Source organism: Phaethon aethereus (genome assembly GCF_964289735.1).
Source record: "Phaethon aethereus genome assembly, chromosome: 17".
NCBI classification, from domain to species: Eukaryota; Metazoa; Chordata; class Aves; order Phaethontiformes; family Phaethontidae; genus Phaethon; species Phaethon aethereus.
In genome coordinates, this window is record NC_138593.1 from 8,971,966 (window position 1) to 8,984,389 (window position 12,424).

General features: G+C 39.0%; 1 protein-coding gene across 1 annotated transcript in view; it reads left to right on the forward strand.

Moving 5' to 3' along the window:
- Positions 1-12,424, forward strand: part of ARVCF (ARVCF delta catenin family member) — a gene marked incomplete at both ends in the record, with an annotated part of 165,429 nt that overhangs the window by 88,738 nt on the left and 64,267 nt on the right. Inside the window, 2 exons of the mRNA XM_082007844.1 lie at positions 2,719-3,218; positions 11,986-12,169. Of these exons, the coding sequence (XP_081863970.1) occupies positions 2,719-3,218; positions 11,986-12,169 (684 nt within the window). The remainder of the gene's footprint in view (positions 1-2,718; positions 3,219-11,985; positions 12,170-12,424) is intronic.

Consider the following 12,424-nt stretch of genomic DNA (forward strand, 5'->3'; position numbering starts at 1 on the left):
CAAGAGTGATCTGGTGCGCTGTCTTGTCGTGACAGTGTTGCAATTTAAAGACCTAACTCCGAAATTTTGGGCAAATGTAATGAAACTGAGGGGCTTTATGTGGCACAGGGGAGAGGATACAACGTGAGGAAGATGGGCCCATCCGTGTGGTTCTGTTTGGAAGGCTTTGTGGGAATAATGCAAACAAACTGCATCCCAAGACAAGAATTACATTTATGTATTTGCACAGATGAGAAGGAGAGAGAAACTTAATTGTGCAGGTGTAGTTGAGGTAGTGTGCAGTTACCTTGTGGGCAGCTCATAGGACTGAGGTGTGCCGAATTGCGAGTTACCAAGTCAAGCAAGCAACAGCTGTGCAGAGGGCAATTATTAAAATTAATCCTTTGCTATTTTTCTTCTATGCAGTCAATAAGAATTTTAACATGAGGATGAGTTTGAGAAATGAGTTTTTGTTGTAGTTTTAATGCTGGTTGTCCTAAATTTGCATATGTAAAAATCAGAATTTCGTTTGAGGAGTAGTTCAGGGGTTTTGTTATTACTTCTGCCCTGTGTATATGCACAAAAGTAAATCTTCTCAATGTTGTTACTTTGTTCTTCGAATGATGGAAACAGCTTTGTTCTCTAACAGAAAATACAACAGCTGTCCAGACATTGTAAATTACTGTGTAGAGCAAGTACTGAATTATACATACACAAATAACTGCATCGATAAAAGGATTTCTTCAGATTCATTTGAAGTTTTGGATACTGGCCCATTTTTATCCTTTCATTCCGTTTATGCTTTAGAACAGCAATTAAAGCAACTTAAAGTCAGTAGAGGCGCTTTTAACATTAAAAGCGTTAATTGTACAAGACTAAGTTCAGTCTCCACCTCCGGTTGCTCTTCTCCCCAGAGTCTAGTTTAATTAGCAGTCCCTTTAGGATAACAGCAAGCTCCATTTTCTTTCTGAGTTCTAATGGTCTATACTTCCTTCTGACTAACAACAGTCAGTGCTTAAAATGAAAGTTTTTAAGAATGATTTTGTAGCAATTAAAACCACTTGCTTGACTGAGATAACTACAATACTGAGATAGTAGCTAATCTGTCCAGGAAAATACAGTAGGGCAAAAAGCTGCTGCTTTTTTTAAAGAGTAAATATATATCTAAGAAGTCGGATTATGTTAGCATCTATTAAGAGCAGTATTAGAGGGAGGGGAGGATGAAGAAGAAACATTTCTAGACTTGAGGTTTAAAACAATGGGAAAATTGGAATTTTGATTTGGGTCCCCTGTGGGTCACCTCAGGTCTTGATCCTTCTCAGCCAGGTTAGTGAGCTGGTGTGAGCCTCAGGGGCAAAGTCTGAGAGAGGATGGATTGTGAAGTTCAAAGTGTTTGTGGGAGTTCATAACTGTTAGGTGTAAGTCACCTTATTGCCCCGTGGGCTTATTCACAGACAAAGTTGAAGAATTTGTGAGCAGTGGGTCACTGTGTGCAAGCCTCAGACGGGTGTACCGCACACGCACTGAAGCTCCCCTGCACTAACTGTGCGTGTTCTGGAGGACGAAAGGTGTCACTTTGAATAAGGAATTAAGTATATCAGTGAATCTCAAACAAATTCTGAAGTTGTAAATTCCTTTCCTTACAAATCTCTTGCAGAAATGTTTTATTGTTAGCAGCTAGTTTGTAGGAACTGATTGGGGGGGGCGGGCTGTGGGGTGTGGGGATTTCTTTCTGAAGGTGAGAGATTGTAGTTGCAGCAGTGGTTGTTAAAGAAAAAGAAATATCTGTCAAACACCAGTTTATTTAATTTTTTAAAAGAATATGGACATTTGTAGTGTGAGAACGTGCCTATGTTAGAATATTTTCAACTGTGTCGATTGTAATTTCGCCCTTTGTGTGAAATAGGACAGTAATATCTAAATAGGTGTGTTAGCTGGTTGTGACTGACCTTCCTTCAGTTACACACAGTGAATTATGGCACAACGAGATGGATGCCATTCATTCTCGTGCTGTAAATGATCTTAAGAGTGTCTAACATCTAGGTTAGTTGCTGATCTGGAGAGGAAAGCTCAGAGTCCTGGACTCGTTTTGGGTGTCCAGCAAGTTACTCTGATCTTAAAAGTTGGACCCAGGTCTCCTGACCATCAGCCTCTTACCTGTATTCCAAATGATTCTGTACAAGATAGATTTTTATTACATGCTTGCATTCAGGACTTAGGTTTTCCATCATTTTTTACATTATGTGTATTGATGAGTTCACTTGTGTGACCATCAACGTGGAAATGTAGTGGAACTTTTCAGACTTGCTGAAAAGTGTCTGTGGTCTCTGCCCAGGCCTTGAATGCCTTTAATTAGAGTTTTGGTTTGTTGAAGAAGTAGCAGCATTAATGAAGCTCTGTGTTTCCTACTAAATGTAATCCAGCTCTATCATAATTGTTTTACTAAGTGACCAAAATGAAAACAATCTGTTTGATGAGTTGCAGTTCCTGTCATCATTTTGTTGCTAGCCAAATACTGTGCTGTACTCCCATCACTGCTGAGTACTCAGCTATGGTTAATTTTCAAGTTACTACAAATAAATTATTTGAAAGTGTAAATATGCTGCCCCTAATGATGTTTCTGATATTAAAAGGTTTGCTCATAGCTGAAATCTCCATACTGGCTTAGAGGTACACAGTGTTTAAATGTGCTTTTTTTTCCCTCCCCTTTCTTTCTCTTGGGACTGCTGCTTCTTACAGGGGCTACGATGACCCCATTGAGACAGAGGTGGTTGAAGAGCGGATCCCTTACCTTCATGGTGGCTACGCAGCACCACTGGCACAGCCAGAGAGAGGAAGCATGGCTAGTATTGACCGTCTGGGGAAGCGCTCCCCCTCTATTGACAGCATTCGTAAAGACCCCAGGTGGAGGGACCCTGACCTCCCTGAAGTAATTGCCATGCTCAGCCACCCTATTGATCCAGTCAAGTCTAACGCCGCAGCCTACTTGCAGCACTTGTGCTACGAGAATGATAAAATCAAAAAGGACGTGAGGCACCTTAAAGGGATACCTATCTTGGTGGGCCTACTTGATCATCCAAAGCCGGAGGTCCATCGTAAAGCCTGTGGGGCTCTCAGAAACATCTCCTATGGGAAGGATAATGAAAACAAGGTGGCTATAAAGAACTGTGATGGGATCCCTGCATTGATCAGACTATTGCGAAAAACAAATGACATGGAAGTCAGAGAGCTAATTACAGGTCAGTGTCTGTAGTTTCTTTAATGAATTATTCTTTAGAGGATTCGTTTCAGCTTCAGGAACAAGAATTTCTGGAGATTAGAGCATCGAAGGAGAATTTAGATCACTGGTTGCAGCTGTTTCTTTAGTTGCACCACAGTTGTGGTGTTAGAAAGCCTAAGGCAAATGTGCCCTTCAGGAGGAAATCGCAATGATCTGTGTATGTAGCACACTTGGGTTTCCCTGGATGCTGAGAGATGGATGATGCTTCTTGGATGTAGCATGCAACTGCATGTGGTTGAGTTGCTGAAGCTTAAATGAGTTATAGCAACTTCATTGACAGGTAATTTGTAGTGTGCTTGCCCTCAGTGTGTTGTAATCATGAGGTAAAATATGCTAATCTAAAACTTTCCTTGTTAATCTCTTATAAAGCAATCCTGCTGCCATGTCCCCACTACTTCATATTGATAGAACAGTCTCCTCAGGAACACTTCCAGCCCCCGGTGCTGGGGACTTTGAGGCTGTATATAAAGTTGTGGCACTTCTGGGCTGGAAAACTCAGATTTTAAGGAGTGTAGAGTCTGTTGTTGAGATGCTCTGGACACAGGGTTCGTTTGTTGCAATAAACAGAAAAGGGAGAATACATTTTGAAGTTACTGAGTTCATGCACACTTTGCAGGGAGTTTTCAATTACATGTAACTCCATTATTCAACCTGGTTTTTATTTGAACTTAGTCTTGGACATCATCCAAAAAGAGTAATAAACTATATGCCAAGTTTCAAAGTTCAGCCATTAAGTGGAGAAGGGTGGAAAAGTATGTCAGCTCTTAAACTGTGGAGAATTATATTGTTCTGCAGTCTCCCATAACTCATGAGGAGTGAAATGGATTTCTCTTTCTCTTCTCAGAAGTAGCAGGGGATGTTTGGATGGAGACCAGGGCAGTTGCAATGACTTTCAGTGCCAGAACAGAATTTTTCAGAAAGTTTTCAAAGTGTGAAAATGGGTCCAGGGCTGAAACTGTTTAGCTAACTTATCAGTGTTGGATTCTCCAGGCAGACCCTATTGCAAACATGGATTAAGCCATTAGAAGTAAACCTCATAATTCTGTAATCGCCTCAAAAAAATTATAGTAGCTCTCCAAGTTTTTACTGGTAATCATAATTCTCTGAGATGAACAGTGGCCTTGGCCGTTCCAACTGTTCTTCCCCAGCCATTATAGGATATTTAGCAAACTACATCTAAATATACATTCTAGAAACTAGCAGGGATATTATTCCAGTCTTTTTCTGGTGAGCTGGCAAAGGAGAGCTGTCTGTTTTGTCAGAGAACCTCTGAAGTAGCATGTGGTGATTGTGCTTTGATTGCTGTCTGTGCTTTGTCTCTTAACATGGAAACTCTGTAGGTAGTATTTATATCCCATTTGTTGCGCTCATTTAGTATGATGGCTGACTTAATTTTTTTATTTTAAATAAAGAATATCTGTTTATCTACTGTTCTAGTTTACTCAAAACTCGTTTCTGGAGTGCTGAGAAGGAATTAATTTATTTCTTTAGATTCAAGAAAGGAGAAGCCAGTCTATAATTTACTCTGAAGGAATATCATTATAGTGCTAAGTGCTAATCAGTCACTTCTGAGATGACAAAACCAAACTGCATGTTTTCCGTTTTCACTCTAAATGGCGATTGCTTAGATTTCCAGTTGATTAATTAGTTTTACTGTTCAAATGCATTTTATTTGACAGTAGCTCCTGATAATTAAATATAGTATTTTTATTCCTCTTTGGTTTTTGCTACTTAAAGCTCTTTATTTCCCCTTACTGAGAAACACCAGGAATACTGAGGGCATTAACTTAAATAGATGTCCAGCAACAGGTGATGTGCATTTAATCTCCACCTAACCAGGAAGAATTTCATTCCACTTCTAAAATGATATCACCAGATCTGGTATGAGACATTCAAGCATCAATATAGAAAAGGAGAGTATTCCAGCAATGCCTCTGAGACTGATGCTGGTGTACTTGCAGTCAGTGTTCAAAGCCTAGACTGATAATGTGGAATTGTCCATTCGAAAAATGAGGTCTAAAAGTCAGCAGAGAGAAACAAGAGCCAACTTGAAGTGCAAAGGGAGCATTCAACCAGAGCTGCTACAAAAAGAACTGTGTTTTGCAGCCTCAGAAATTCAGATCATAATTCTGATATTCTTATGGTAGAAATCTTGACTTCCTATCTGAGTACTTTTCCTTAGTCATAAACCAAAGTCTACCTTCACAATGAAAGATTTTTTTTATTCTGTCTGGAGTGAAATCTCTGGGGACTTCTGCAGCAGTGGGGAAAAAAAAGGCGGGGGGGGGGGAAGACAACAGCATACAGGGTTTGCTTGTTTATTTCTTTTAACAGGCTGCAAATTCAAGTTTGGTATGACACATTGATTTTTCTGTGGTTTAATATTTCTTAAACTCAATACTGGCTGCTTTTTGAAAGCTGAATAGTAATCATCAGCTGGTCATCCCACATGTGGGCGAATGATAAAATAATCCTCTTTTCCAAAGAGATTTAAGTAATTTAAAGAAATTGATGTAATTCAGAAGTCTGAATTCAAGAGCGCTTCAGTCTTGAAGTTTTGGTTCTCTGGGTGTGGGACACTGCCTGCCTGCCGGACAAGAGGTACATGGGAGGATGCAGTAAGACACATTATTTGCTGCTGGAGAGGCTGCTTTCTGGCAAAAGAGAGCATCATTCTCATTTAATTTGAGAGTCAGTCCTTGGCTTCAGTACGGCTCCATGGCCTCTCATTAACTTGGTGATCCGACACAGCAGCCACAGCTGTCCAGAACAGTATGAATCAGGCCAGCCAGCTGGGTCTGGTCAGTGGGTTAATGGAGTGGGAAAAAAGCCACACCAATATGTTAAAAACACATACGAGGTAGATGCAGTGGCAAGGGAGCGTGAGGGAGGAATCGGACGTGTGACGCTCAGTGCTGAATGAGGGAGACTTGATGTGTCAGAAGTGTGTTTACTTGACTACTTCCCGGAATATATGTTTTGGAGAACGCAAGTTAGGCAAACGTATTGACATGCAATTTTGGAAGCAGGCTCCATACTGGTAGAACACTACTGCCAGATTAAGCAAGTTTGTAGCTTTTTCTTTCAGATAGCACTGGTTTTAGCAGAATTTGAGAACCTTCTCTGGGTTAATGCCATCTCTGTTTTACCAGACATTGTTGATATATCTGCACATGGCACTAAAACATGATGTACCTCAAAGTTAGTCGGATATGAGGTATGTAAAAATACCTTCAAAACTCAGGCTACATTCATAAAATACCACAGATCTCACTTTTCTTTCTTTTGAAAGTGTGGAGTTGCAAAATACCTCCCATCTACTGCATTGAGAAAAGCTTGATTTAACTGTTAGTGTGTCCATAAGTAAATCATGAGTAGAGTTGTGATGAGAAATATCCCACAAAACTCTTCCTTGCATCCCTTTATAGTCTTGAAACTGTACTGCTGAACTTTCAGTGAATCATTTTCTTGAGATACAGAGAGAAAGGAGGATTAAACTGATAAGGAGTTAAATCTGTTCCAATAGAGAAGCTGCAAAAGTTTTATCTTGAGTGATAAGTTGTTTTTGTGGAGGAAGTGTTCTCATCAGACATGCAAGACCAAAATTCTATTACATTGTTTGAAAAGCAATCAGAAGTTGGTAGCTTTAATGAATAATTTTGTTCTTTGTGAGCACATAAAAAGTAATTTTGTTGTTTAACGACATTGCACTGATTTTAAGTGGTGCAGAACGTGATTTTCCTGATGCTGTATGTGGCCAAACTGGTTTTGATTGAAAAATGATTGACCTTCAAAATGCTCTGCAGAAGAAATATTTTGATCTAACACTATATTAGAAGCTTGCAGATTGATCAACTTGCTCAGAATTCACACCTGGGCATTTATGTATCTAAGATCCTGTCAGCTGATCATACACTAACTTCTCTTTTAAATACCATGCTGTCTTGAATTTTCTGATTACACATCAGGTTACCCCTTCCATTTTCTACTAGAAAGGTTGTCAGAAGAAGTTCCCTTTTCCTGGTGTATTCTCTGACACAGTAGTTCATGTTGAGGTTCTGGACTTTACCATGACTTAACTTGAAGGAGCACAGCTCCAATCTTCAGGACTTAGAATGATAAAAACAAGTCTGTCAAACAAATGCATACAGGACCAACATGCAGCAAGAAGTCCTTGGTGAATATGATGCGGAGCACTTTTATTTTTCCAAATGGTGAATTATTTGGTATGGACCATAGATGGAGAATTAAACAGCTTTTTCTAATTTCTTTGTGACATTGGATTTTTGCAAGTAAGCGAGCACAGCAGGAAAAGATTTCCCTTGGATTTCAGAAGATAATAGCATGTATGTATTCTCCCACAATTCCTTAGGAATCTTTCCACAGCTCCAAGGAGGAGGAGATACAGGAAATTATGGCTGTGGCCTTAATCACTTTTTAAATTACGTCAATCGTATCGCTAATGTTTATAGCTTATAGTAATTTTTAATATATTTTACAATAATCAGTACTTTTGAAATAAAAACTTGTAGCTGTTGTCCCTGCTTAACATCCTCAAAGAGTAGAGCTAATGGTTGTAGTTAGAAATATGTAAGTATATTACAAATAGTATTTATGAATAAAATAAAGATTGGTCATTATTGTGATCATCTTGTGAAAAGTAATAGTTCATCATCTTCATCTAGTCTTAAAATTCAGGCAATCTGCAGTCAAAAAGCATAGTGAAAATGCCTGGAAAATTTAGATAACTTCATTTCCCTTATGCTGCTGTGTTAGTGACTTGATTTCTCTCAAGTGATAGTCATTTGAATTGATTAAACTTGAAGTTTTAAAAACAGTATTTCCAGCTTGTTAGATCATTAATGTGTTATGCTAATAGAGACAGGGAATGATTTTATGACACGGATGTCAAATTTACAGGGATTTTAATTTTTTTACTCAGATTTTCTCTTACACTGCTAAAACCTACAGTGTGATCTGAATTTGTTAACTTTTTTGAAGTTTCTGTGGCTGTCACTATCAATGTGTTTTCTATGGAATTTTTCTCAATAGCTGAAAGGATGCTGGGATTTAGACCTCTGTTTCATAATTTTGAGTAAGAAAAATGTATTGTCACTGTTCATTTTCTGTATCCTTTCTTGTGGAATATTTTCCCAATGAAGTCAACCTCGAATCGGAATTTTTGTTTTTTTCTGCCTTTGGAACCACAAGATTCCCTCATCCCTGTTTATCTTGGGCTACCTTTCTGTTAAGTGCTGCACATTTTCCTTTGCTGAATGCTGTTCAACAGAGACATTGTTTTGGTTTTCCTCATGCAACAATAAGATGACTATTATAAGTTTAAGTGGTTTGTCTTTTTTGAATAATTTGAATAGTCTGTGCTTTTTTTAATAATAAGACTGTCTTTTAGTCTTCTTCACAGTTTGTTGGAGTTTTCTATGAAACATTTGAGAGATGGGAGGTAGATGAGAAATTGAAAAGCTTGTGAACTGTTGGGGTTTTTTTTTCTTCAAAGAGGATGGAGAAAAGGCATTCTGTTTAACTTCAGTCCCTGTTGTCTGGTAGCCATTCAATGAGATCGACGGTCAAAATGTGTTTGCCTTAAATGGTTTATTGCATAGATTTTAAGAAAAATTCTGGATAAGTATGTACAAGAGCCCCTTTTGTAGGGGCAGGTAGTTCTTTTGGTCTGGGTGGGGTTACTACCATCAGCGAGGCAGACTTGTGTGTGATGGGTTGGCAGGTTAGTGCTGTTTTCAGTGTCGCAATCCAGTTAGAATGCTGTTGACTCCCAGATGTATTTCATCTCTTGAGGTGACTACTGGTGAATGAGAATATAGAAGAGGGAGTTTGGAGGTGATGATTTTATTTTACACATTGGGGTTGAAGGTCTTGAAATCTAGACACAAATATCTCAGTCTTAAAACAAGAAAAAGCTTTGAGCATTGGAAAACTCTTGTGCAATCCTGTAATATTAGAGCTCTTGGAAATTTTATAGGTATTTTTTTGCGTTTTAAGTATATGTCTGCCTGATTGTTCCTAAGCAGTGAAATCTGCCTTTGTAGTTTCACTATGCGGATAACACATTATGTCATTCTTCCAGGAAAGGGGAAAAGGCAGAATCTCATTTCAGGTGCAAAAGTAGTATGTGCATTTAAGGAAAGAGCCATTAAATATGAGGGGCTGTTAGATTTTAAAACTTAACTCTTCCACATACAGATGATTTTAAGTCTCCACGTTATTTCTAGTTGCAATATTTTGCAGTTTCACAAGAACAGAAATGCAGGATCGTTGCGAACACTGTACTAGGTTCTCATTTGATGCCATCTTTTCCTCCTAGTGCTTTTTTGACCACTGCAAATACCGAATGCTCCGCTTACGATCCTGTGAGGGAACCCTGACATAACCCTCCAGAACCAGGGTGTTGTGCACACACTGTTCTCAGTTTGAATTTAGGTTTGCTCCAGAGATGATTTTCCTGGTATTTATCTATTTTGTTGAGTGATGGATGTTTGGATTTTGCATTTGAATTTTGAAGTACTGAGTCAGCAATGCATTTAGAGATTTAATTGTAATTATTATTTTTATGTCAGTGATTCTGATATGCTTAAGGAATTGGTGTGCAATAACTAAAGACTCAACTAGTGAAGTATTTAAAATTAATTGGGTAGCTTATATGTCAGCTCATAGTCGTCTTAGAAATATTGACTTGCGTTTGTTTCTTGCATGATGTATATTTTTGAGCCAATCTGTTATGAGAAGTAAAGGCTTTCTTCCACAACAAAATGGGGCCAATTAGCATTTTCTGCTTGTTTTGGTTTTTTTCTTATTGTCCATTGTTTTCTTATTGTTCATTTGGTAGTGACAAAGGTGATTTATTGTAATGGGTACGAAGAGAAAATTAATTTGTATTTCACCTATATAGTCTTGTTTGAAAGCTAAAAAAAGTAGGTTATAAAAATCTCATACAGTGTGTTGTCTATGAAATGCAAGGGCAGTAGGCCAAAAAAGCGAGTTTTTGTATGGTTTTAGAAAAAGACTGAAAGAAACATGGTGTTCATTCTGTCATCTGCCCCAGAGTTTCTTTCTTAATTAATACGGTCTCCTCAGTCTGAACAGATGCCTGGATTTTATAAAGATCGCTTTGAATAGGGGACACCGTAGCATTTTACTTCGGAGGCTCTGCTACTCCTCAGCCTTCGAGGTTGTCGTATAAGTGCCAGTCGCTACTCAAATGGAGATAAAATTCCCGTCCTGACCTGGTACCTGTCATGACTGGATATGGATAATACCCTAATATTAAAATAGGGCGTTTGGCGTTTGACACTTCCAACTTGTAGCAGTGAAAGCCCGAGCGTGTAGGAGAGTCCCCACGAGACGGCTGCCTCCGCTCGTCTGGAGGGAGGTGTGGTGGCTCTGGCGGTTCTCTGGTGTGCTGGGTCACTGCGCAGCTGTGGGCTCCCTCGCTACTACACGCTTTCCGCTGACTGACAGGGTCTGGCAAGTCCGTGTGTTTGTTAGACTGTGTAACAAAAGTGATAGATTGAAAAATCTAGTCTTTTTAATTTGAAAATTGTAGGTTTTAAAACTTGGAGTGATTGCAAGGGGCTGAAACAAAAGATTGCACCCTTGTTTTTCTTTTGTCTTTTGCTTTAGACATGTATACCAAGAGGTGAGTATCTACAATTTTCTCTGCGCATATTATGTAACACGCACAAATCCACACTTGTACTAACACAGGGAGCCTCGGGTTAATATTGTATCCGCTTAGGAAAGGTTTCCCGTGTGCTCTGGGGAATCTAGCTTTTCCATTCGGTTGCTGAAATTTTGCTAGTCTTCACACCTTTCCTTGGAGACCGAAAGTGTGCGTCTGGCTCCCTCCACGTGGTGTTACTGATAGTTTTCAAATCTTACCAGGTTGGGCCTATGCAGAAATTATCTCTGAAGTGAATGTCCTCGTTTAGTCCTAAGCTAAAGAGCAATAAATGTCAGGACACTGAGAGAGGTCTGCTGGGAAGTTGTATCCCTTATGTGAGCCTGGGTATTTTTACAGTTCTAAGGCTGTTCCTCTGTTACGTTGTTTTGATGTTTGACTTCTGTCTACTTTGGCTCGTAATTGAGGTAAAAATGGAAAGACAGGGGTTTTGGTTCTCAGCTTCTTCAGGGAATCATATGCTTGTGGCACCACGTGATTTGAACACAGATCGCCTGTGACAAGAAAATGTGAAAGTAAATAATAGAGAGGAGTATTCAGTGAAATAATGTTTTGTGCAAAGGGTAAGCGTAAGATCAATGACAGTCCATAAATTCATCCCTGTTTTTAAGACTTGCTCAATACACTTGTCTGCTGCACTGGATGAATTTTTACTTTTTGAGGCATAGGTAGACTTAAAAGCATAACAAAATTTGTATACAGCAGAAAAATCTGATTAATCTCCAATAGCACATCACGTTTCTGTACTCTGTTGTAAGACTTAACTTCAGCAATATCCATGTCTTGATAAAGATGCATCCATGCTTTTGGAAATGTTTCTGTTGCAGCAACTGTGGAATTTTCCCTAAGCTTTGTGTGAGTCTGGCGTCTCATCAAGTGGTTTCGCCTTTGCGTTTAGTTTTATGATTTAACCTGCTAGTGATTCTCTATGAATCTAGTGATTCTATTTAATATAGATATTTTAAATAGTTATTATTCTCTTGTTACTTAATAATCACCGTTTCTCCTTCAGGAACCCTGTGGAATTTATCGTCCTACGAGCCCCTGAAGATGGTCATCATCAACCATGGTCTGCAGACGCTTACCAATGAGGTGATTATACCCCATTCAGGTTGGGAGAGTGAGCCAAATGAGGACTCTAAGCCTCGTGATGCTGAGTGGACAACTGTCTTCAAGAACACTTCTGGTTGCTTACGGTAAGGCAGAACTGTTTAGTAGTAATCTGTTCACCACATCCTGTGTTTAGGATTTTGTTAAAATTATTTTGATTGGAAATAAGGTGTCATATAGCTTTCATTTTTGCAGAGATTATCCCCATTTCAGTGGCCACGGTAGCAATGCTTGGAGATATTTGCCTGCCACAGACTCTGTTGTTGTCAATGGACTTGTGAACAAGGACTTGTCAATGTAGGTCTGCCCAGTATGAAGAGTAGGTCATTTATGCAGGTTAG